At 30.8% G+C, this 25064-nt stretch overlaps 1 protein-coding gene across 1 annotated transcript in view; it reads left to right on the plus strand.

The window, feature by feature from the left end:
* Nucleotides 1-553: 553 nt before the first annotated feature.
* Nucleotides 554-25064, plus strand: part of LOC129228028 (cullin-associated NEDD8-dissociated protein 1-like) — a 112844-nt gene continuing 88333 nt past the window's right edge. Inside the window, exons 1-4 of the mRNA XM_054862658.1 lie at nucleotides 554-683; nucleotides 11816-11917; nucleotides 12005-12072; nucleotides 20608-20720. Of these exons, the coding sequence (XP_054718633.1) occupies nucleotides 642-683; nucleotides 11816-11917; nucleotides 12005-12072; nucleotides 20608-20720 (325 nt within the window). The 5' untranslated portion in view covers nucleotides 554-641. The remainder of the gene's footprint in view (nucleotides 684-11815; nucleotides 11918-12004; nucleotides 12073-20607; nucleotides 20721-25064) is intronic.

The following is a 25064-nucleotide window of genomic DNA, read 5'->3' on the forward strand; positions in this document are numbered from 1 at the left end:
TGAACATTTCATGACGTCATATTTAACGCTTCTTTCTAAGCTTTAAAAATAATTAAAAGTCAGAATTTAAAGCTTAAATGAAATGCCAGGGTGTGATTTTATGCTCGTCTTCTCCTCCTCCCTACTTTTTAATTTTTTTTGCTCAAAACTGTAAAAATGTGCGGAACTTCTCTTGCATTGCATTTTTTTTTATTTAAGTACTGAGCTCTAACGTACTGATGCTGGTCAATTTGTTTCAAAGGTTCAATTTTATAAACTTTCATTAGTATTTTTAAATAACTTGAAAATATTTCAGCCCTACCTTACATTAAAACAGACGGAAAAGAAATTTGGACGTAATCTAGAGCTCTCCTTTGCATTGTTCAAGAAAATGATAAGAAACGGAATTTATATATGAAAGAGATGAGATAAGTAAAGAAAAATAAGAAACTTTTCCCTGCAAACTAATAATGACTGAAAAGATGTGCGATATTGTGTTCTTTTACTACTCCTCAAGAATAACAACTTTAATGCATAAATTTTACTCTGAACAAAACAAACTTGGCAACAATATAAATAGTTTCGAACAACCGCATGAAAAAGGCTGGAATTTCTAAGTTGTTTCTGTGTTTTGTTAATACAAAATTAAGAAAATTTCAATCATGGCTAGCGTTTCGTATCATATCGCAAATTTACTTGAAAAGGTAAACCATACTAAACTGTCTGATACTCCTCAGTTTTCACTTTCGTCTTTTCTACACAAGCAATGCTAATTCGCTTATCTTTATTCAAGCTATGTTTTCTCTGAATTTTTAAATGAATTTTTATTTTCTTCTTCTTACCAAAAAAGAAAAGGTGAATCCATTTTGATACATGATTAGGAAAATTCAGAAAAAAAAGCAGGCATTCAAGTTTTGATACGTGTTGCTTGAAATGATCATTTTTTCAAGTGTACATTTAAAAACCTTTTGTTTAGAAAGCTCTTCTTCCGCAAATTGAAAGAAATTCTTGGAAGAAAAGTAATGATTGCTCGATTGCTCCCCTTGTTAACATTTTAGTTCTTGTAAAAGTTCATTTAAACGTTAATATTAAAATAAGTCTCATTTCTCAAAATATACAAATATAAACTTTTATTTACAAATATAACTTTTATTTCTTATACTCTAAAAAAAGGTTCACTATTCCTTCAATGTCAGTTTATCTTTCTGAGTTATTCCATACCTATTTACTTAGTTTATAACTAACCCATCATTTGCTTTGTGCTGAAAAATTTACCTAATCATTATTAATTTACTGTTGTTTTTGCATAAATAAAGTCGTAATATGAGTAAAATAAGTGTAGATAACAGGTTGAACTCCTGTGTAAATATTCTTCACACAGTTTCAAGTAAAAGAAATGATAAAATATTTTAAGTGCTGAATACATTATAAATTTTATGAAATATTTTCAGTTAAAAAGCATTGTGCCACTTGTTACTACTTTAGAGTTATTTTGAAAGAAATAGCAGAAAAATATTTGGTACTCTTAAAAACAAGATGTGATTTATGTATTTTATGAATACAAATACAAAAGTGATAACCAGCAACAGGCTCTGGGCTCAGCTAGGCTGGTCCTAGTCAATTTACAATCCCTAGTGAAGATCAATGGCCCTCTTAAAACTATCTACTCCCTTGCTCATTACCACCTCTTCCAGTAAGCTGTTCCAAGATTCCACTTCCCTGCTAAAATAATAATTTTTCCTAATATCCGTTACCAACACAAAATATTTTTTTCCATTATAATAAAAAAAAAAAATCCTAAAATGTTTTGATTGTTTTCTGATCATAGTACCCTTAAGTCCCCTTAAGAAAAATATTTTTTCACTTGTGAGATGTAGTAAATCAGAGAATTTTGATCAACACTAGCCTTCTATTGAAAGTCTTGTCCAAAAATAGTACATTCTTTACCATTCTCAAAAATGTATAGTTCTCAGATTTATTTTATGCATGAGGGTAAAAACTTGTACGGGGTGAAAGAAAATGTTAGGCTTGCTCTAAAGATGCCAAAATTTTAACCAGCAAATCAATAAATTAGCTAGAAAACATCTTGAATTGTTGTATTTTTCTTGCAAATGGTACGTCCGTTACTTTGATTTTGCCCTTTAGCATATTTTTGGACCACCTGTCTTCTCCTAAACCAGTTTTGGACAGTCTAAAACCCTACCCTGCTTATTACTTATCTGTATAATTATCTGTTTCCTATACCAGTGCTTCTCATCTGGTGTGCCGCATCAAGTTCCTTAGTATGCTTCAGTAGTTTTGGAGTTGTAGAAAAAGAACAGAAATGTTTTTTACCTGCGCAAGAGATCAGATATAATGTTGCTGTTTCAATTAACTGTCAAATTACATTGAAAATTGCATACCAACAGTGACAAATTAATTTTTCCAGCATGAAAAGAAATTGTATTGGAAACGATAGGTTCTGATGCTTTTTATGAGATGGTCAGAGTGCCAATTTCAGACAATGCTACCAGGTGACGAATTAATGACATAATAGATGATATTAGAAAATACATGTTGGAGATAAATAAATAAAAAGCAACGGGATCTAGTGTTACAACTGCAAATGCGCTTGCAGTGATGAAGCAGTCGTAATTATGGAAAATATCGAAGAGTTAATATTAAATGTGAAAAATCTAAATCCAAGTGTTCAAATCAGTTTGCCTCATCCTGAACCTCTTCTGGCAAACAATATGCCATATTAGCTGAAGTCAGCCATGGTTAAAGCTGTAAAAATCCTCATAATACAATCAAGATCACTTAATTCACATATCATTGCACTTTCTGCACTGTAAAAAAATTCCGAAAAATTACTGTTAATTTCCGTGGGACGTTTCGAGATTTTGCAAGTTTTTATTCACTTCCTGTGTGTAAAAATCAAGTATTTTTGTCAAAATATTTCCTGGATCCAGGGTTCAAAAATATCATATTTTCGAAAACATCGAAAATATCCGATTCTTTGATATATATCTGATATTTTCAATCAACACAAAATTAAGTCATTAAATAGTAACTGCTCCCTCAAATCACTGCTGTTTTTTCTTATGTTATTACTATAGTGCATCAGTTTTAAAATTGTTTCCTTCATTATTTGTAATCATAAATATGTATTTTATATAAAAATTTATATACTTTGAATGACATAAGTACAAATTATGTTTACAATCATTATTAAAATGTCATCATTTAATCTATTCAGGGGTCGATCCAGGTTTTATTTTTTGGGTCCCCATTTTGTGAAAAAGCAAAATATTTTTGTGAATTTTCTTTATTTTTGTGAAAAAGCAAAATATTTTTGTGAATTTTCTTTATTTTTGGTAAAAAAGACCTTCTCGTGATTTTCTTCTTGGAAAAGATTATATAAAAGCATTTTTAGCTGTCGTATCGTTATAGAAAAGCCCTAGACAGGTTTCAGGGGTAATTGCAAGTTTTTGAAGAATACCTGAAAGCTGTCTTAAGAGAAAATGCGCTAAGGGGAAGTAACACCCTTAACATTTTATTCGTAATTTAACACATACATTACATTTATTGTTTTTTTTACAAATGTACATTTGCAAGGCATACTTTCTTAAGGTGAAAGTCTCACAACAGATTTCCTGTTTGCCTCTCTCAAATACTTTTAGAGCAATGAAAATTGCACATGCTGCTGAATGTAATGATAACTAGTAATAAATACAATATGAACAGACTCAAAGGTATCACATATTTCTTAACACAGAAGTGAAATACTCATTAAAGGTGCCATGTATGTGTTTGAAAAACTTAAAAGTAATTAAAACCCAAAATAATACTGCACTAGAATTCAGCGTTTAATTTTTTGATATTTGACGTTCGTACAGAGTAGGTATTTCGTTTAAAACTTTGCAATTTAATGATGTTAATAAATATATAAAGAAATTTTATTTGTTTGCCTCTTAACAAGGTACAGTTAACATCAAAAATGCGAAAAATTCGTTTACTATGGCGAATGTAAGGAAATCAAGATCTTCAAAAAAATAAAAATATAAAAACAGCATATAAAAGAATTTATTTTAAGTAAAGTTATTTTAGAATTTGATTTTGAAACTCAACACAAATTAATACTAAATATATATTGCATAATCAAAGTAAAATTTAGGATTTTCCTGAAAACAACGGAATTTCGGTATTTTCAAAGATAAATGTTTTGAACTGAAATGTGGGATAAATACGTGGCATTCTTAAAGCTTGACCACGAAAAGAGGGCGCATGACCTTGAAGCAAAACATCATTTGTATCATTTGTAATAGGTAGAATCTGTCAGAAAGCACGGAATAGGCATCGTCTCGCTAATCCTATCTATTCCAAAACAATAACAAATAATACAAATGACGTTTTTGCTTCAAGGTCATCCGCCTTCTTTTCGTGGTCAAGCTATACCACAAGTTAGCAAATGTTTTTTTTTATTTCATTGTCATCTAAATTTAACCCCAAAAATCTAACTAGAGATTCAAAATTCTCAGAAATGGCCCATTGCTTCTTGTTTATAAAGTACAAAATTTGAATAAACTTACCAATCAATTTTCTGTTAATTTTTTTTTGGCTTCATTTCCAATCTCTGCACTTTCAGATTTTTTTAAGAATTCCTTCTTTGCACTAGATTTTTGTATATTGACAGCCTCTCTGTGATTTTTGCTGACTCATGTTTTTTTAAAACTCTATAACTCTATAGGGTGACGGCTTTTCTAGATATCAACTTCAATATTTACCCAAGGTTTGTTTGAATCACTAATATTCGTGAAAGATGAACATATTTTGCACAAAAAACCATTAGCTGAATAACTATAGTAAAGCCAGCTATACACCTTTTCATAATTTGCAATGTACTTTTAATTTATTGCATGCTTCTTATTTCCATTTGTACTCTCAAATACAATGCTTGAATCATTATTTGATGGCTCAATCTCAATATCATCATCAGTTGAAGTTGCTCCAGATTCACTTCCAGTATTTTCTGTTTCAAAAATCGTTATACTTTCGCTAACTGCCCCCACTGTCATTTGATGTACTATCTTTTAACGCATTTCCCGAGTCCTCCGAAACGGAAACATTTGCGTTACTGTTACTGCATGATGAAGTGGTGGTAGCGATTTTATCGGGGTTGTTAATTGCTGACTTGAAGAAATTCACAATATTTTGGGACCCAACGTTTGAAGAGCGAAATTTTTCAACATAATATGTAGAATTTCTGGAGGTACCTCCCGTTGCAGGACGTCCTCGTTTCATATTTTAATTTCTTGAAGAATAATTTTCAACGAAAAAGCGATCTCTCCAAACTGAGATTATTGCGGCTGCTAATCTCCAGCGCTTCATTATCCGCTAAAAATGTAACGAAATATTTTGCAAAACACAAATTATAATCGAATAGAATGACAACTTATTCTTTGATGCGCCTAAAAAATGTCCACTTCAGAAAGGCAAAGGTGCGAACAAGCTAACTACGAAAAATATCGTCTGCGCTCCTGGATCGCAAATGATCTGTTACAAATGAAAAATTAATACCGAGAAAGAAAACGAACTGGAATAATACACAATTACCACATTTTTTAAATTTATCGTTTGCAGTTTTTAAAAAAAATTATCGTCTGCAGATTACGCGATTCCCGCAACTTTTTATAAAATCCCACTCAATAAAACTTCTTTTGCGCGCTGTTCCCGTTGCATTAGCGGACATACGTTATAAAATTGCGAAATTGCTCATTTTAAAGTTTCATATTTATTTTAAGAAGACAGCAAGATTAAATAGAATGACTGACGATATTTTTCAGCTGGCATTGTATTTTATCAATAAAAAAAGGAGTCTAAGAATTAAACTACAAAAAAAAAAAAAAAAAGTAATAATGCCATTATTCTTTTGGTTTACTGTATGCTGTACGCTCAAAGTAGCGTGACTTTGGAAGTTATCTTTTGCTTCTACACATACAGTCTACAAGAAAAATAGCAGGAAAGATAAAATGAATAATGCATTTTAAACCAGCAATTCTCCGCAGACACCTGTCCGTGAGAAAATTTCACCGGTCCTCGAAGAATTATACCCATTTCCAATGAAATAAAATTTTCTTATTTTATTTTTATTCCTAATTTTATACAATATTTTATGCATTAATATATCCGTTACTTGGCATACGTTTTATGGTTTCTCTCCAAGATTGATTCGCTTATGAAAATTTACACAAATTAGCTGCGCTTTATTTTTACATTCAAAGTGTGTAAGTTATTAAAAACAATCTTACAATTAACTTTTGTAAGTTTATTTTAAGTAGAAGGTTTTTCTTTCTGGCATTTGTTTAAAAAAAAAAGCGACAAAACAGATTAGTTTATTTTAGTGAAAAAAAAGTAAAAATTTCTACCGGTCCGTGAAATTTTTTGACGAAGTTTTACCAGTCCGAGTGTCAAAAAAAGATCGAGAAACGTTTAAACTAAAGAATATGAGAAAAAGTGGGTACCCCTGGCCTAATCACACCTTTTTTTTTTCATTAAATGCAATCGTGTCAAGTGAGCTTTCGAGAACGGACAGTATCAACTACAGACTACAGGGAATGTCGCCAATCGGTTGTTCGGCGTTTCCCACTTAGTCACTCATACTCTAACAGGATTTAATTAATTGCCATACAATACGATTTGCATCAGCATGCGCCAGTATTCAATGTGAATTTCTATGCAATTGATTAAAAAAAGGAAAATATAAGATTTTCAAGTGTTCTTTTTAACCTTCGTTCGGGAATAATTTTCAGAAAATTTGCTCGTCCGTTCCGTAAGATAACCCCCCAACTATGAACCTTAAACTTTTTCAAAATAAACTGAAGGAAATAGAAAGAAATTGAAAAAACAGGAGAATATTAAAAAATTTAAAAAAAAAAAAGAAAGAGGGGAAAAAACTAGAAGATCTGCAACTGGCAAGGTTTCAATTTGCAGTTAATTTTGAGAATTAAAAGTGCATAATTTGACAAAATAATATGGATAAATAAATGAAGGATGCATTCAACTAAAACACAATTGAAAGTTACAATGATTCAAAGGAATATTTAATTCAGAAGTATTTGGTCATTGAAGCAAATCAAACCAACAGAATATAGGCGATAAATTTGCCGTGGTGTGAAATAAGTCAGTCTTCATTTCGCACTCATGGAACAGCAGAAAATTATTGAAGCAATTCTTGATCACGTGCTCATTATTTTTCTTGGATTTTGGCTAGCCACCAATCACAAGCGTTCCTCTCCCGTCCCCACCTTGACGCTCTCAAGCAAAAACACCTCACTCAGCAGGCAAACAAATGGAAGAAGGGTAGGCTTCGGCGTAGATGCGTACACAATTGAAGTTATAAAATGTTGTGAAAAGGCTGCCTTTTTATAAATTTTTGTGAAGGGGCTGCTTTTACGACGTGGAATTTTGTGAATGGGGCTGCTTTTGCGATGGGGAATTTTGTGAACGGGGCCGCTTTTGCTACGCGGAATTTTGTGAATGGGGCTGCTTTTGCCATGCAGAATTTTGTGAAGGGGCCGCAAAGCGGCCCCAATTTAGCGCTGGATCGACCCCTGCTATTAGAAATAAAATATAGCATAACTGATACATATCTATTAATTTTAATTGAATTACTTAAGCATTAGATGCTTTACACATTTTTCTTCGGTCAACTACTTTTACAAATTTTATATATTTCAGAAATAAACAAGAAGTTCTGTCACGAACTAGACGAGCCTACTTTCCCGTATACTCATACTACTTTCTAGTACCTGATCAATATTCTCAAAAATAGCTAAAATCGTAAATGTTTTCAAACATATTTTTAAAATACTTTAAGCTGATTTCTAGGAATAAAATATTCCTCACTAGTCTAAAAAAAATTAGATGCGTAAAAAAAAGGAACAAATAAAATAGCAGCAACTTTTAAACAAAGCAGCTAATACACTTTTTTCCATTAAAAAAATCTTTAACAGCTTTCAAAATGAAAAAATAATAATTAAAATTAATAAGCTCATTAAAATAAATACATCATATCAAAAAAAATCGTTTTTTTCCCCTGTTGTCAAAAATAATTTTAAAATGAATTAATGCACTTACCAAAATAAATACAAATAATAAAATGTCAACTTAGAGAAATACTTTTCATTTTCAAAAAAAAAAAAAAATCGTCTGCGCATATCTTTGTGTAGAAACATAAATGACTTCGAGTTTATTCGCCGAAAACTGAATGCCTAAATTAAAACTTTAGCGTGAAAATAAAAACAAGTCGTATCAGCAATAATTATTTCACAGTTAAAACCATAGCTGCGGAGTCAATCTCATTTTGGGGTAAAGGAGTCGGAGTCGAATATCTAAGAATCGGAGTCGGTCATTTGTCCTCCGTGTATAATTTTTTGCCAAAGCTACGAAGTCGGGGAGTCGGTGTTCGGTTAATTGTCGGGCACAGGAGTCGGAGTCAAGTGCCCCTAAATTCTCAGAGACGAAGTCTGGAGTTTGGCGTCAAGAGCAATTTCCAACAAAATTTGTTAGAAGTAAATCCGCCTTCAAGTACGGAATCTACATTGACTTTCAGTGTTCCCGTAGGCGCTAATGTTAAGGGATTTGAACTGTTCAAAATTGAACGGAAAATTGTTCAAATCAAAAAGATATTTTATATACAAGTTTTTCATCAAAAGCTTTTTCCTACAAAGTTTGTTTGAAGCAAATTAGCCTCACAGTTCGGAATTGCCTTGAATTTCCCCGTAGGTGCTAATGTTAAGAGATTTGAACTGTTCAAAATTGAAGGAAAAAGTGTTCAAATCAAAAAAATGAATTATGGGAATAAGATGTCCTCGCGGAAATCTTTCTAACAAAAAAAAATTCGTTCGAATCGGACTATTCATTCAAAAGTTATTAGGGGGGACAGACATTTTTTCCCATCTCAATACCCTACTTTCCAATTTTTAATTTTTCAATATTTATCTATTTTATTTATTCTTGACTTTTTTTTTGTTTTTCGGGATATTTTTAAGATGCATTAAGCCTTCTTTCATGCTTTTTTCTTCTTTCTCTGACTTTTACTGGGAAAGTAGGCTAAAAATATGCATAAGTCAGTACACATCCATAATTTCTTTTTCTTTTCTGACCAATTAAAATTGCTACATTACCAATAATTTTATGAATGGAAAATAAAGAAGGAAGATTATATTATTTACATTATATTGATACATTAATATGTTACATGAATGTATTACTTTGGATTATTTAATTAAAAAATATATATTAGTATGATAAATGCATTTAATTTTTATATCGCAAATATCGTACTTTGAAAAAATAAATGTCGAAAATATCAAAAAATCATGATATTTTACAAATAAATATCGGATATATATCGTGATATATATCATGATATATATAGACCGATATATATCATGATATATATCAGCGAATCCTGCCGAATCGTTGATAATTTCCGTGAAACGTTTCGAGATTTCGCAAGTTTTTATCCACTTCCTGTGTGTGAAAAAAATCAAGTATTTTTGTCAAAACGTTTCCTGGATCGTTACAAGTTGCACGAATGCAGACTTATCGCTGCTATGAAAAATATTTTCCACTACCAGTATGAAGATTAACTGAGCATATTTAATAAGTATTGGCTTCAGCGTCCAGATTGACTATGCTCCCAATGAGAGCGAGTAGGTCTTTGGATTCCATAGCTTTGCAAAAATTCCAGGTGAGTTAGATTTATAATAATTGCATCCAGTTTTGCCTTAGCTTTGACCATGATTGCAATAATGCTTTAGAGCTTTCTTTTCAAAGCTAGAATGTGCCAAGCTGTTATTAAACCTGTCAAAGTTTTCTCTGAAGCTTCCAGTGATGCCACTGAATTTAACCAGGAGATTACTCAGTATTTCAGAAAGAGTACAGGGTAATTTCAGGAAGGATACTAAATAATAGAAAATGTTCCTGTTGTTTGCAAGCTATGTTGCTTGCAGAAATTTGGCACATCAACTGCCCATCATTTTCGAGGAACGTTTCTGAATTGTTTTTATTATGTGGGGCATATTACAACTCCCTACTTAATCACCCTAAAGTTCGCTGACTTTTGAGAAGCGAAGTTAAGAAAAGAGCCAATAGTTTTGGAGTTGGGCGACGAGATACTAATTTCTGTTGTTTCACTACGAAACGAAACATACTAATTTGTTACAAGACAAATATTGTTTGGTAAAACAAGGGTACATGGCTGATATTTTTAAGAAGCTTGGCAAACTGAATCAAAGAATACAGGGATGCGGAAAGAGATTCTGTTTATATGTATGATAAGCTAAATGGGTTGAAATCAAAAATTCTGCTGTAGAGAGAGGAATTAGAACATGACTCACTGGGTATGCGCAAATAGACCAGTTAACATATCCTGAAAGAAAATCTATTGAATGTGGTGCCAGAACATTTGGCCATGATTCAGAACAAAGTTCAAGCACTACTTCTAGCCGACTGGCATAGAAGAATACAACTGGGTTGGTGATCCAATGACGCATCAGCAAGGAGCTTTCTTTGAAGGCATGAGAAAAATATTTAAACCTCAGGAACTTCTTAAAACTGGGGGTCAGCGAAGTGCCTATGAAAACCTGTAGTTAGTAAAAAGAGTACGCTAAGAATGAATATTTGTGACATGGACGTGGGATTATTAGCATTAACACATTTCAAGACGAACAAAAATATTGTGGCTACATTCTCGAATTAAAATTTCCCTGCAACTCTACACAATATAAAGGTGAATAAAAAGCGCTACTGTCTTTCAAGACAGGCACAAGTGTTGCAGTCTTGTTAAGTAAAAGTTTTTGACTTGCTGGCCGTAATGAGCACTAAAATTCATGATGTTGCATCAATTTCTAAAGAAACTGAAATAATTAAAAGATTTCAAATATTTATATCCATATGGAAGCACTGTTTTTTTTTCTCTTCCTTGACTAGCAAATGAGGAAAATACTGCTTATACTGACGTATGAAATCTGGTTCAGTGTGCCGCTAAAATCGAGCCAACTATCATGTCTGCCGTAAAGTCAAAAAGGTTGAGAAGCACTGCCTTATACTAATCCATAGTTTATGTTGAATCTTAAGCAAATTTGGCAGGAAGGTTCTTGGGCACCTGAGAAGGAGCGTAAGGGGATTTTGAACACCAAAAAAGAATCAAACCAATCAAATTTTAATTTAGGAACCTGAAAAAAGCATTAAATGGCTCTTTCTACCCGAAATACTTATTAGATTTTCTTAATTTAAGTCTCATTCGTAAGCTCGCAAAAATACCCCTCAAGTTGATTTACTTCTTTTGAATTTCAAAGAAAACCGAGACCATGAAATCACCAAGAAAAAAGTTATAAGCATTTAAGCCTACTCGGAAATCAAAATCAAATAGAAAATGTATCGTTTGTCAATGAGCTCGGTTTCAAATAGCATGAATAAAATCATTCAGAAGAAAGCTCTGCTGCCATTTCTTTATCTTGCCTATGAACAAATAGAATTCTTAATTTATTCGTTGGTTTAAGATTTGTCATCAACAAAATTTAAGAATCATTATTTTGACAGGAAATGTTACAGTATTTTTGTTTTTCTTTCTCTAATTGAAGCTTGATTGTTGAACACCTGTCATGCGACATAACTTTTATTTTCAAGTTAGACCAAGCAAGCCGGGCCAAGCAGCTAGTTAGGAATTAAAAACAGTTTTGCCAAGTGTTTTATTTTCAATATTATATTTAAATAATTTATTTTATCAAATGTTAAAATTTCTTTGAATTGTTTTTTACTGATGAATAAAATCCGATGTTTTATTTAGATGACATCGAGCGATAAAGATTTTCGTTTTATGGCTACAAATGATTTAATGGTTGAGTTACAGAAGGATTCGATAAAACTTGATGATGATAGTGAAAGAAAAGTAAGTAAACTTTGCTTTATTTTGTAACATTAAAGTAGACCTTGTGCTATTATTAAAGTGGTATACATATTTATATTGCTCATGCAGGTAGTTAAAATGTTGTTGAAACTTCTTGAAGATAAAAATGGAGAGGTTCAAAATCTTGCTGTGAAGTGGTAAGTACATTTGAAAATTTTGTACAGTTATAGATTGAAGGATTTAACTGTCCTTTTTACTTCCTTGCATGAAGTAAAGAAGTATGATATTTTCTTAAGAATGTTAACAGGTGGTCTGTCAGGTATTTTTCACAGGGTCCGTTTTTTTTTAAACCTAAAATTTTGTGAAAAATCAAACGATTTTGCAAAAAAAAAAAAGAATTTTTTTGTAAAAATGAATTTTTAGAATTTTGAGATAGCGCAAGCTGCATTATTGACACTTAAAGTTGAGTGTGTTCCCTCTTTTCTGTTGATAATATCATTCTTGAGTGTTTTTCGAGTATTTGAGGGGGGAGGCGGCATGGCTCTCTGGGAGATGGGCACCCCTCAAGTATCATTATTTATTTATCATTCTACATCAGGGTGGCGACAGATCAGGGAAATCAGGTAGATCAGGGAAAAGTCAGGGAACTTTATCACTCAGGGAAAAATCAGGGAAATATCAGGGAATTTTGAAAAAATAACAAAAAATCAGGGAAAATTGATCAAATGAAAAAAAAAAAAAAAAATTCCCTTGCAAAATGAAGTACTTTGGTTCCCTAAGAATTTTTCGCCAATTATTTGTTTTAAGAAAGTAAAATTAATGAGGTACGATTATACAGTGCTGAATATTTGTGCATCTTTTTTCCTCAAGGTCAAAGTATTAAATCTAAGGATGAGCTTTTTAAGATTGATTCTGTGTCTGTAAAGTTGTTTATTTTACTTAGCTTAAATTTTCCTTCACGCATTCCATGCTATGTAAAATAAACAACCCAACAGGCAAAGAGAAAGCCGTCATTAATGACTTTGCTCCCTTGCTTTTACTTATTATTGTCTTGAAGTAATTAGCATACTAATATATCACGATTTCAAGAAAGGATTTTTATTTTTTAAATTAATGCTGAAAAAATCTTTAAAGTTATCACTTGGCATTTTTAATTTAATTACTAAAATTAATTTTGACTTTTTTTTTTGCCATGTTATTATTCCCTGTTACTTCAGATTATCAAATATCTCGAAAACTAATTTCTGCAGATACTGCCGTTTACCTGCACACGGTGCAGTATTTTTTACGTTAGTAAAACTACATTACTTCTATACTTTAACTATCACTTGCTACTCTTGCAGTAACAATTATACTACTTAAAAGTTCAGTTCAAGATTATTTCCATTTAAATTTTTTAGTTTTATCATTATTAGATATGTCTTTAAGAGTGGTTTTAATAAGTTCTTTTAGAATTCTTATGTTAACTGGTTCCTGGAAGTGAAGTATTTGTTTTAGATTTCCTATAATATTTCTCGGTTGATAATTTAATAACTATTTTTACCAAAAAAAAAGGAGCATCTTTTCAAAAAATTATTTTAATTAACAGCTTAAACCGTTTTAAACACTGCATTTTATTTAATATGCAATGCCTTTCAGTAGGGCAAAGAAAGGAAACCATTATCATTGGTATCGTAAATCAGGGAAATTTGGTGAATTTAATCAGGGAAATCAGGGAAAAGTCAGGGAACTTTTTTTTCCTGTTCCTGTCGCCACCCTGTACATGATGGTAAATTATACTAGAAATGTTATATGTATATTGTTTAAAATAATTGTAACAAAGAAATTCAGGCAGGGGTTCAGCATTCAACTTTTTGAATCAAGACACTGTTAAAGAGCTCAGAATTTCGTTGGAAACTTATAAACTCCGTGATTTTTACAAAAATAAAAAAAAACATTTTATTTGTTTACCTCTTAAAAAAGCGTACTATACATCGAAAATTCGAAAAATCAGATTCCCATAGCGGATGCAAAGAGATCACAATCCTCAAAATGAAGGCATTAAAAGTATAAAAACTACTTGTAAAATAAATATTTTTAATAAAATTACTTTAGAATTGCATTTTAGAGTCCTATGATAAACATATCATTAATATCTGGGCACAGTTGAAGCAAATATATATATATATATATATATATATATATATATATATATATATATATATATATATATATATATATATATATATATGTATAATAAACCATTGGTTTAGCATTTTAATTTTTGACTCATAAAAGAAAATGGAATTCTGCTTTAAAAACTTGAAGTAAGCATTTTTACAAAAATAGAGACTTCTCATTTATTTGCATCCTAATAAAGCGAAGTTAGCTTGAAAAAAGACTAAAATATGATTTTCATATCGGATGTAAAAAGATTGTGTTTTTAAAAATGTAGGCATCTAAAGAAAAAAAAAGATAAATAAAAGAGTTTATTTAAAATTTAAAGTTAATTATTTTTTTTAGCATTGAAAAATCAGACCCATATAATATTATTGCAAAATAACAGTTAAACATCGCACCGCCAGATGCTAAGTGGCAATAAGTTTGAAGTTGGTAACCCTATCTGAAGCGATCACATTTTCTTCCCACACCTACCATCCTTTGCAGTTCATTTCTCTGTGTATTATTGTTTATTAAATCATGAGCGGGGCCTATTAAGAGAAGGTAGATGTTTTTTCAGAGAAATTTATACCAACACCCCTGCATAAAACAAAAGCAAAATTATAAACTAAATTGACTTTCAGCTGTTAATTTCTTTCAAAGAAACCAGCAAGAAGCATTATGTAGTAATTTATGGCTTGCAGAAGCATTACAAAAGTGCAATTTTTTTTTTTTGCAAAATTAACAGATTTGTATAAGTTGATTCCTTTAGTTTAACTTTGAAAAAGGTTCCAAACATTATTGTTTTTACACACGGAAATATGCTGCGCTATTTTGATTTGAGATTTGCTCTTTCAATAAACAATTTGTGAAAGATCCGATTTTGTTCATCAGAATTTTGTGAAGGGCCCGCTTTGGTTGATCAGGATTTTGTGAAAGGTCCGTTTGGTTGATTGGATTTTTGGGAAGGATCCGTTAATGGACCCAAATTTCCTCTGGGCAGACCCCTGGTTAACTCAAATTTTCTGTTTGCACACTCCTTTTACTCAAAACTAAAAAATGCATGCCATACTTAGCACTCTATTTGTAGATGATATGTATAACTTTACAATAGTGTTGGGTCATTCCGATTCAAATTAACACAGTGATTTTACTGCAATCTCTCAAATAAAATTTGGTACAGAGAAAGTTTATATAGACATAGAAAAATGTATTTAAAAGAAAAAAAATACGAAACCGTTCTAAAGAAGTAAAGTTCTGTAAAAGTACCAAATGTTTATCAAAACAGGTGAATGGCCCAATTTTCGAAATGACCTAGAATATTTTCTAATTAAGATAGAGACCTGAAGCAAGTGTCATTTAACAGCCTTTTCAATGATATGCAACATGATTATGGCTTGAAAAGAAGGTATTTTAATTGAAGTAAATATAAAATTTTGCAAAATGTACCGCCTTAATTTTTTTCAAAATTGTTAAGAAAAATGTTTATGTATTATTGAAATGACTGTAGAAAGTTCAAGGTGAACCAGGGTTGGCAAGTTTCTGCCGATGCGGTTAAAACCACTGGTAGAAACTGGTTAAAACCGGCATGGCAAAAACTACTTTCTGCCACTTTGCGGCAGAAACTGGCAAAAACTCACAAAATGAAAAATTAATTCTTGATATACAACAGAAAATGCATGGAAAAAAGAATTAATTGTTAACCAAAGTACTGTAATTTTATATCACAATTAAAAATCAAATGTTACATTGTTTGGACCCTGCAATTGCCTCTTAGAAAAGGTGGTTTCAAAAATCTAAACAGGTTCTCAATTTACTACACACAAATGAGAAATGTTAGAATATTCCTAAAACAGAAGAGCTAGCAGACAATGCATCAAGGAGCGAGCAATGTTCGTGAAACTTTCATCTATTGTATAACTGGTCCACTATGTAGTAACTGGGGTTGTGGTAAAAATTTGACTGGAAAAATAAGTTTTGAGAAATGGGGCCAATTTGTTTTGCAAAGCTGTAACATTAGGTACAAAATTCTAGACAAGTAAAATTCTGCCACTTCTTGAAGGAAGCGACATGATAATTTCAATCTCAAAGAATTTAGAGGAAGCATATGAGTGAACAAATTACAATCAGTAATGCCCGTTTAATTCTGTATGTCACTCCTGTTTCCTAAGCACCCCCGTATGATTTTGTATCCTTCGTTAAATTAATCCAAATACTACAAGCTTCTGCAATTGAAAATTCCCTTTCTGAACTAAATCAAGGGCACTAGCACTGGATTTTATTTTTTTAAATGATGAAATGATGTTTAATTTTTCAGTTTACTTAAACAAATATCATTTACTAATTACTTGAGCTATTAAAGACACTTTTAAGTTTTTGCCAGTTTCTGCCGGTTTTTACCGGTTATAACCAGTTTCTGCCACTGGCACGGCAAAAACTAGTTTCTGCCGGCAGAAAGCCAACCCTGAGGTGAACTCACAATGAGTTCATGTAATTGGCATTTGGTTAAATCTTTATAGTGACTTGATTGGAAAAGATTCCTATCATTTTACTAGCTTGGCAATATTTGCACCTTTATAGTGCAATGTTTGAATATTTTTTTGGAAAATGATTAATTTTCTGGAATTCTGAATTTTTCCGTGTGTTAAAATTGGAAATCCGATATTGTCTTATTTTATTCCTCCCCTACTCCCAATTTTTTCCCCTTGCTCCTAATTTTTGGTGAAAATGTCAGTGACTAGGTAGTAATAATTTTCATCATGTAGACCTCTTAAAATTAAATTCTAAAATAATTTTACTTTCATAAACTTTTTTATTTGCTGTTTTTATACTTTTAATTCCTTCAATTTGAAAAATACAACCTGTTTGTGTCCAATATGAGAATCAAATTTTACTGTTTTTTCAAGCCGACTTCAATTTATTAGGTGGCAAATAAATGAAAAATTTCTTTATTTCTATGAAAACAATTCAATTTTTTAAAGTGAAATTTTGTTTTCTGTTACCAGTGAAAAGTTTAAATGCTAAATTGATGGTCTAATTTTATTTAGCTTCAACTGTGGCGTTTGATATCAATGATATGTTTATTATAGGCCTTTAAAATACAATTCTAAAATAATTTAACAAAAATAAATTATTTTATAGACCATTTTTCTACATTTGTGCCTTCACTTTGAAAATTGCGATCTCTTTACATCTGCTGGGGGAATTGAATTTTTCGAAATTTTTATGTTTTGTATGCTTTTTTTACGCAAATTCAAATTAGTTTTGGAATTATAGTTCATTTTATTAAGATAAAGAGAAAGCCAGAAAATGAGATCAACAGCGTGACAAACGCTCGGAGCTACGAGCTTCCAAAGCTTCAAAGAAGGTAGAAGTGTTCTTATGGCTGAAAGATCTGCCAAAAATGGTGCTTTTGAGGTATAGGAAGAAATAATGTATAAGGCCGGAATGGCTGTTCAAAGAAATATAAGCATAGCATGCCATTAAACCACTCAGACTGCCCGAAATGAGACTGCAAACTTTTAACGTGTTTTTCTTGAAACTACTTTTTTCAATACAGTTGACTAAATATCTCAAGTTCTAATGCACCAATTTATTTCAAATTTGGCACAGACTTTCTCAATACTATCAAAATTGTTTCTATGTAGGAGTTTCTGTATTTTTGTTTTTTTACTATTTTTAAAAAATTACCAAAATTGAAAAAATGATCCAAAAATGACCGTTATTTTTTCAGGGATGAGATTTTTCCAGCTTTTGCCCGAATTCCTGCTTTTTATGTTGACTTTTAGAACCTTTCCTCCTTTTTTTGTCACTTTCAGGATTTATTTTTCTCAAAAATCGGGAAAAAAATACGATTTTTTAAAATTTTCGGTCCTCGATTTCTTCTTTTTTTTATTTTCCTCCCTCGAATCTTCCTCCTCCACGATATCTGCCAAAAACGTATGTTTTGGAATCATGCCAACGTTGTCAAACATGTGCTGCGCCGAAATATGCATGCCTCGTTTGAGATTTCAATCTTTTTGCATCCTGTCCTGCAAGTATTTCAATTATTTTTAATGGTGGGTGGTTTTTCACTATATGATACCTTATATCTGCTTATTTTATTCATTATTTCAATAATATTTTTATTTCTTTAATTTATTTTGGAAGAAATGCAAAAGTCAATCAAAAAATGTGGCATAGCACCCACTTTCTCGAGTTTTATTGAAACTTGGCATGGTTACTTTTTTTTTGTGTATTTAAGAAAGTGTAAAAAATATTTATGGTGAATCTCAAACCGTTTAGGCTTTACAGCCTGTTATAAAAGTTTTGAGATTTCATGATTAAATGAGGTGGCTGCAAGTTGTTCTTTTGATTCCGAAATCATATTAGAAAGTTTTTAAAGACGAATTTTGGGTTCCAATGCTAGAAAAAAGATAACCAGTCGTTAATATACATATATATTTATTTATTTTCAATTCTTACTATGAAAAGTATGTTCTACCAAATAAAGAAATTTTAGATTTTTCTCTCTGTTGTAAATTTTTACTTTACAAACAGACCTAATTTTAAAATTTGTTTTCACTCGTTTAGCACTATAAACTCAAAAGTTTTTAATGAAAAAAAAAATATATTTTTTTCTAAAAAATATGAAAAGTTGACAATATTGTGTGATGCAGCCAAGCTTGACCTCTGACTCTCCCAACCTTTTGTTCAATCAGGGTTTAGAAATTGATGCCTTTTTTTTTTCAAAATTTAGATTTATTAATAAATACTCTTGCAAGAAATGATACAATGCAACAAATTGTACAAAATTATTTATACTTAAATACCTATTACCTTTAAAACTGGTAAATTAGCCTTTTCTTCATTGAATTTTTGAATATCATGGCTTCTATGTTCTATTTTAATGCGGTTTTGGATATCATCCCTTTTACGAAATTTTTTTTGATTTCCTCCTTTTTGCTGTCTGCAGGGTTTAAGTTGGGTTCAAAAGTTCTTTAGCATAAAAGCTAAAATTGAGGGGGAAATGTTAGCAAAATGTTAAAATGTTACACATTCTCATATATTTATAAATGCCTCAGTGTGTTTCATCTCCAGTTGAAAATACAATTCATATTTCATCTGTGACATCTTTGAAGAAATAAGTACAACAGCTATTTTTAAAAACATAAAATAAAAAAGAAAACACGATTGGTGTTTAGAACGTTGCAGTCCCATCCTCCTAATAAAGCAGTTATTGTGGGGACATAATGCTGGATAAGACTAATAGTTATTGAACTTAATTGTAGTTTAAACATCTTAACTAAGATTTAAAAAAGATTAAGTTGATTATCGAGATGCATGCTTCCTCTATAGGATCATACATTTCTTCTTTTTTTAAAAAATTTATTTATTTTTTATTTGAGCAAAAAAGCGTAAATGCATTGCTTTATTTTCGCAATTCAGATAGTGTTTTTGCATTATGCGAAAAATGCGAGCGTAGCGGAAACCCTGGCTCTCTGACCACTCTCATCCCTGTTTTTTCAAAAAGACACCATTTTGTGCAAATTTTTTTCCCAAATCAGCTACGTCCAGATAATTCTACATCCTTGTGAAAAAAAAAGAATCAACCTTAATTTCTTGTTTCAGATCACCAGAAGGACTGGAATCTTAACCACCTTTTTTTTTTCTTCTGTGTTCCCACTTTGCTGCTTTCTACTGATTTCAATTTTGAATTTTTTTCCCACTACTATACATTTTTATACTTCTCAAGTATCAATAAAAAATTGATAGAAAAAATTGCTACAGTTTTTTAAATTACGCCCACAAAATCGCCTCAAAATCGATCCCTTAATACAATGTAGAATGGTATATAAATATGGATACTTAAATGGTGCTAATCTCCCTATCTCTTTGAGGGCGAGGCTGCCCTCCCCCCCCCCACCCAGATACCAGAAAAACCTCAAAACTGATATTCTTGTCAGAAAAGAGAACCTAACAGTTTCAGTAGTGCAGTTTGCGCTATCCCGAATACATTTGTGCGTACGTATATAAATTTTGAAATTTTGTTTTAATTTTTTTTGTTTCGAAAAATTATTTGTTTTTTCATAAAATTATTTGATTTTCCCAAAATACGGACCCTATGAAAACTCCTGAACAGACCCCCATGTTAAGAATAAGGGACTAAAATAAGTCTGTATTGAACCTTAAAACTTGGAAAATTTAACTATCAGAAAAAAATTAAAATTATTAAAAAAAAAAACCTCATTATTTTAAGATCTGGCTGAAGATCAACTCAACAGCGGTTGTATGTATTTGTGAACGCAATAATGAATGTTTTTCATTAATTTATCTTCAAGTTTTGAAGATAATCAGTGCTGAATATGGATAATATTAACAATTTTTAGCCAATGCACATATCTACAACAAATGTATATGCACTGCACAGCATCAAATGTATCCGCACACAGCATGCACATGTGCGTCTATATTATCTGGCTATGTTTTTTGCCTGCAGGCTATAAGTTGTAATACATTTATCTGTAAATTGTATTTCTTAGTATTTAATTTTTTTATGTGCTTGTTTGATTTGTATACCAAATTGATTTTATTGTTTTTTTTTTATTCTCTAGTTTGGGCCCATTAGTTAATAAAGTTAAAGAATACCAGGTTGAAACGATTGTAGATACTTTATGCAATAATATGATTTCAGAAAAGGAACAGCTTAGAGATATATCCAGCATTGGTAAGTATGCTTAGGGTTCTATCACTGATTTTAATGTATTCACTTAAGGAAAGTTATTTACAGGTGGTTAGAATTGGGGTGATATTGTTCTGGTTATACACTAGAATTCTGTGCCCAACCCCTTGTAATTATTAATAATGTTCATATTGTAGGTCTGTTAAAATATTAAAATTATTTTACTTTAAATATTTTTTTGATTTGCTAATTCTTAAAATTTTAATGCTTTCATTTTTAGAAAATTCGATATCTTTACCAATATGAGAATCAAATTGTCCTTATTTTTTATGTTTATTATGCTTTGTTAAGAAGAAAATAAATTAAATTTTCTTTCATTTTTTATTAAAATCATAAAATGAAAGTTTTGATGTGAAATTTTTTGTTTTTTATGAATGTCAAATGTCAGAAGGTTAAACTTGTAATCATGGATTTAATTTAATTTTTGCTGCAATTATATGGATAGTTATTAATAATGTTTATTGTAGACTTAAAAAAACAACCAATGTGACCTTTTCCTCAAATCAGGTGCCCTAAATCAAAATCATGACGTACAGGACAGGGTTGGTATGCTCCTTACAAACTCCTTATACACTCCTGCTTTTTAAGAAAAGAAAATAAGGTCCCTTAAAACTCCTGAATTTTACTATTATCTCCTTACAAACTCCTTATTTTTTATTCTTTTTGACCTCAAAGATTTTCTTATTGCCAATCCGATATGCATACTAATGTTGTACCGAATTTTAAAGTAATTCCGCTATTTTTCGTCTGTTACCGGATATTCGATTTTTTCGCTAGACTATTTTCTTCCCCACATCTGAATTTTTTTCCACATTTCTGATCATCATTTTGATAATTAATAATAATATAACATCGCATAGACTTGTTCAAGTGCCATTCTGAAGTTTTTTTTTGCTTTAATTCTTTTACTTGCCGTTTTTAGACTTATGATGCTTTCATTTTCATTAAAGCAATCTCTTTGCATCCGATATGAAAATCGAATTTTTCTGATTTTTGATGCTTATTATGGTTTTTTAGAGGGCAAATAAATGAAATATCTTTTTATTCCTATAAAAATCACAGAGTTAAAATTTTCAAACCAAATTCTGTGTCCTTTATGAGAGTCAAAAATTTAAAATCTAACTCGCTGGTTTAATTTGACTTTTGTTTCAATTACGTCGATTGTTATTAATAATACGTTTATTGTGTATTGCTCTAAAATGAAATTCTAAAATAGTTCATTTAAATAAATTCTTTTATGTGTCGTTCTTTATACTTTTAACGCGTTCACTTTGAAAATCAATCTCTTTGCATCCACCGTGGGTATAAGATTTTTTGCATTTATGATGCTGACTATGCCTTGTGAAGAGGTAAAGAAATTAAGTTCATTTGTATTTTTATTGAAATCATTAAATTGAAAAGTTTTTATAATGAATTTCATGCTCATTATGAGTATTGAATGTCAGAAAGTTAAGTATGAAAATTGCTGGCTGAAAATTATTTTGTTTCAACTTCTTTAAGTGTTTTATTCCAGACCTATCATCTATAGTTGGCAAAGTTTATAATTTTTTAAATAAAAAAAAAATCGGGACCTTTTTTTTTATTTAATTTTTTTTCTTCTAATTTTAAAATGTTGTAGATATTAATTACAAAACATGAATAAACATAACAGATGAAAGAGCAATTTAATAGCTAAACAGTGGTACCACTATTTCCTAGAATTAATATTTTCATACTTTGTAGAAAGAAAAATTCTTAAAATTAGTCAGTTTTTTATGTTTATCAGTGTAGAGTCACACAAAAGTTTTGAAATGGTCTACAAAACTTTGATCAATTTTGATAATTAGAATAATTTGTGCAATTTTTCAAAAGGATCCCTAATGCTTAAATGAAATTTTCTGTATTTCAATCTTGTATGGAGTAACCTTATGTTTCTATACCAAAATCAAACACAAGCTTCGCCAAAAACTGTTTGTTGTGTTTGAAGTTTGTCCTTTTGTATCCTGTAAATCTTTTAATTATTTTGATAGTTGGAAGCTATTTTGTCCACTACTGCTTTCAGTCGGCTTATTATAGTTCTTATTTTAGCAATTATTTAAATTTTTTAAAGTCTTTTTTTTTTTGGTTAGGAAATTGTTAGTATGTGTTTTATTTTTAAGAAAATACTAATTTTCAATCAATATCACTATATTTTCATTAATGTTCAAAATAAAACATATTTTAATGGTTAACCCCCCCCCCCCCCATATTTGAATCTGATTCCATGACGGTTCAAGTCTAAGAAGCAGTAATTTTATATTTTTGCTATGCTATAAATTTAGTACATTACATATTTTTTTGAGATACGTTTTAAAAAATGCAACTTTAAACAAGAAACTTGTCTGTAAAAAGTAAAATGAACTCCTGCAAAACTCCTTAAATGCTCCTTACTTTTAATTTTCAGTGTTAAATATGAACCCTGCAGGATTTTTTTTTTTTTTTTTTTGCTCTTTCAAGTATCAATATTTATCTACCATTCTACATTATGTTAAATTATACTAGATATATTTCTGTACAGTACTTAAAATAATTGTAACAAAAATATAAATAAATAAAATAAAATTCAGAATAGGGTTCAGCATTCAACTTTTTGACCCAAGACACTCTTAAAAAGCACAGAATTTCGTTTAAAACTGTTCTGTGATTTTAACAAAAATAAAAAGATATTTCAATTGTTTACCTCTTAACAAAGCGTAATAATCATCAAAAATTCGAAAAATAGGATTCCCATAGCGGATCGCAATTCTCAAAGTGAAGGCATCAAAAGTATAAAAACGGCTTGTAAAAGAAATGTTTTTGATAAAATTATTTTAAAATTGCATTTTAGAGTCCTATGATAAACATATCATTAATATCTGTGGACACAGTTGACCCAAAAAATAAAATAAACCATCTATTCAGCATTTTAATTTTTGACTCATAACAGAAAATGGAATTTTGCTTTAAAAACTTGAAATGAGAGTTCTAACAGAAATAAAGAGACTTTTCATTTATTTGAATCCTAATAAAGCGAAGTTAGCTTGAAAAAAGAACAAAATATGATTCTCATGTCGGATGTTAAAAGATTGCATTTTTAAAAATGTAGACATCTAAAGAAAAAAAAACGGTAATTAAGAGTTTATTTAAAGTTAATCATCCTTGTTAGCATCGAAAAATCAAAACCCATATAATTTTCTCCCAAAATAACAATCAAACATCGCACTGCACCGTAAATACGCAAATATTGACTAGCTGGCAAAATGATGAGAATATTTTCTAATCAAGTCATTATAAAGGTTCAACGCCAGACGCTAAGTGGTGATAATTTTGAAGTTGGTAACCCTATCTGAAGCGATCATATTTTTTCCTCATCCTTACTATTCCTTTGTAGTTCTTCAGATATATATTATTATTGTTTATTAAATCATGAGCGAAGAAAAGTGCTTAGCAATGCCTTTTCAGAAAAGTTTACAACACCTCCGCCCCGCTAATTAGCTGTGATAAAACAAACAACCATTATATTTATTTGTTAGTAGCAATTATTTATCGCTTGCAGGAGCAATTTTTTTTTTTTTTCAAAATTAGCCGATTTTGTATAAGCTGATTCCTCTAATCTGACTTAAAAAAAGGTTCCAAAAATTATCAGTTTATACACAGAAATATGCGTTATTTTGCTTTCAGATTTGCTCATTCAATAAACAATTTGTGACGGATCCGATCTTGTTTATCAGAATTTTGTGAAGGGTCCGTTTTGTTTGATTGGGATTTTGTGAAAGGTCGTTTTGTTTGATCGGGATTTTGTGAAAGGTCCGTTTTGTTTGATCGGGATTTTGTGAAAGGTCCGTTTTGGTTGATCGGATTTTTGTGAAGGGTCCGTTAACGGACCCAAATATCCTCTGGCCAGACCCCTGACTTTCCTAAATCATAATCTTTGTCGTCTTAAATTTATAAATAGTTGGTGGGGAAAAGGCCATAAATGGATCAGCAGCCACCAGGCCCTTCATTTAGGGGAGAGTGTCCAAGGTTTTTTTCTTCCTCTTTACTATAGTATTTGACTTAGAAATTACCATTATACAGCATAAACAATCCTTTCAGCATAAATACCTCACAATTTGTCCATTCCTTCTCCACCTGGCTTTGAAAAATTAATGCTGTACATATATATCCTCTTGGGGGGGGGGGTATAAATTCCTTTTTTCAAGGGGGGGAGGGACGTGCAACACCCTTGGGAAAATGGAAATGACAATCCTGGCAGTTACAGCAGATAATGTGGGAAAATGTTTGAAATGTTTTGCTAGCTTTTTTTTGTTACTGATGTAATTTGATCCCTTT

Source organism: Uloborus diversus, chromosome 1 (genome assembly GCF_026930045.1).
Source record: "Uloborus diversus isolate 005 chromosome 1, Udiv.v.3.1, whole genome shotgun sequence".
Classification (NCBI taxonomy): Eukaryota; Metazoa; Arthropoda; class Arachnida; order Araneae; family Uloboridae; genus Uloborus; species Uloborus diversus.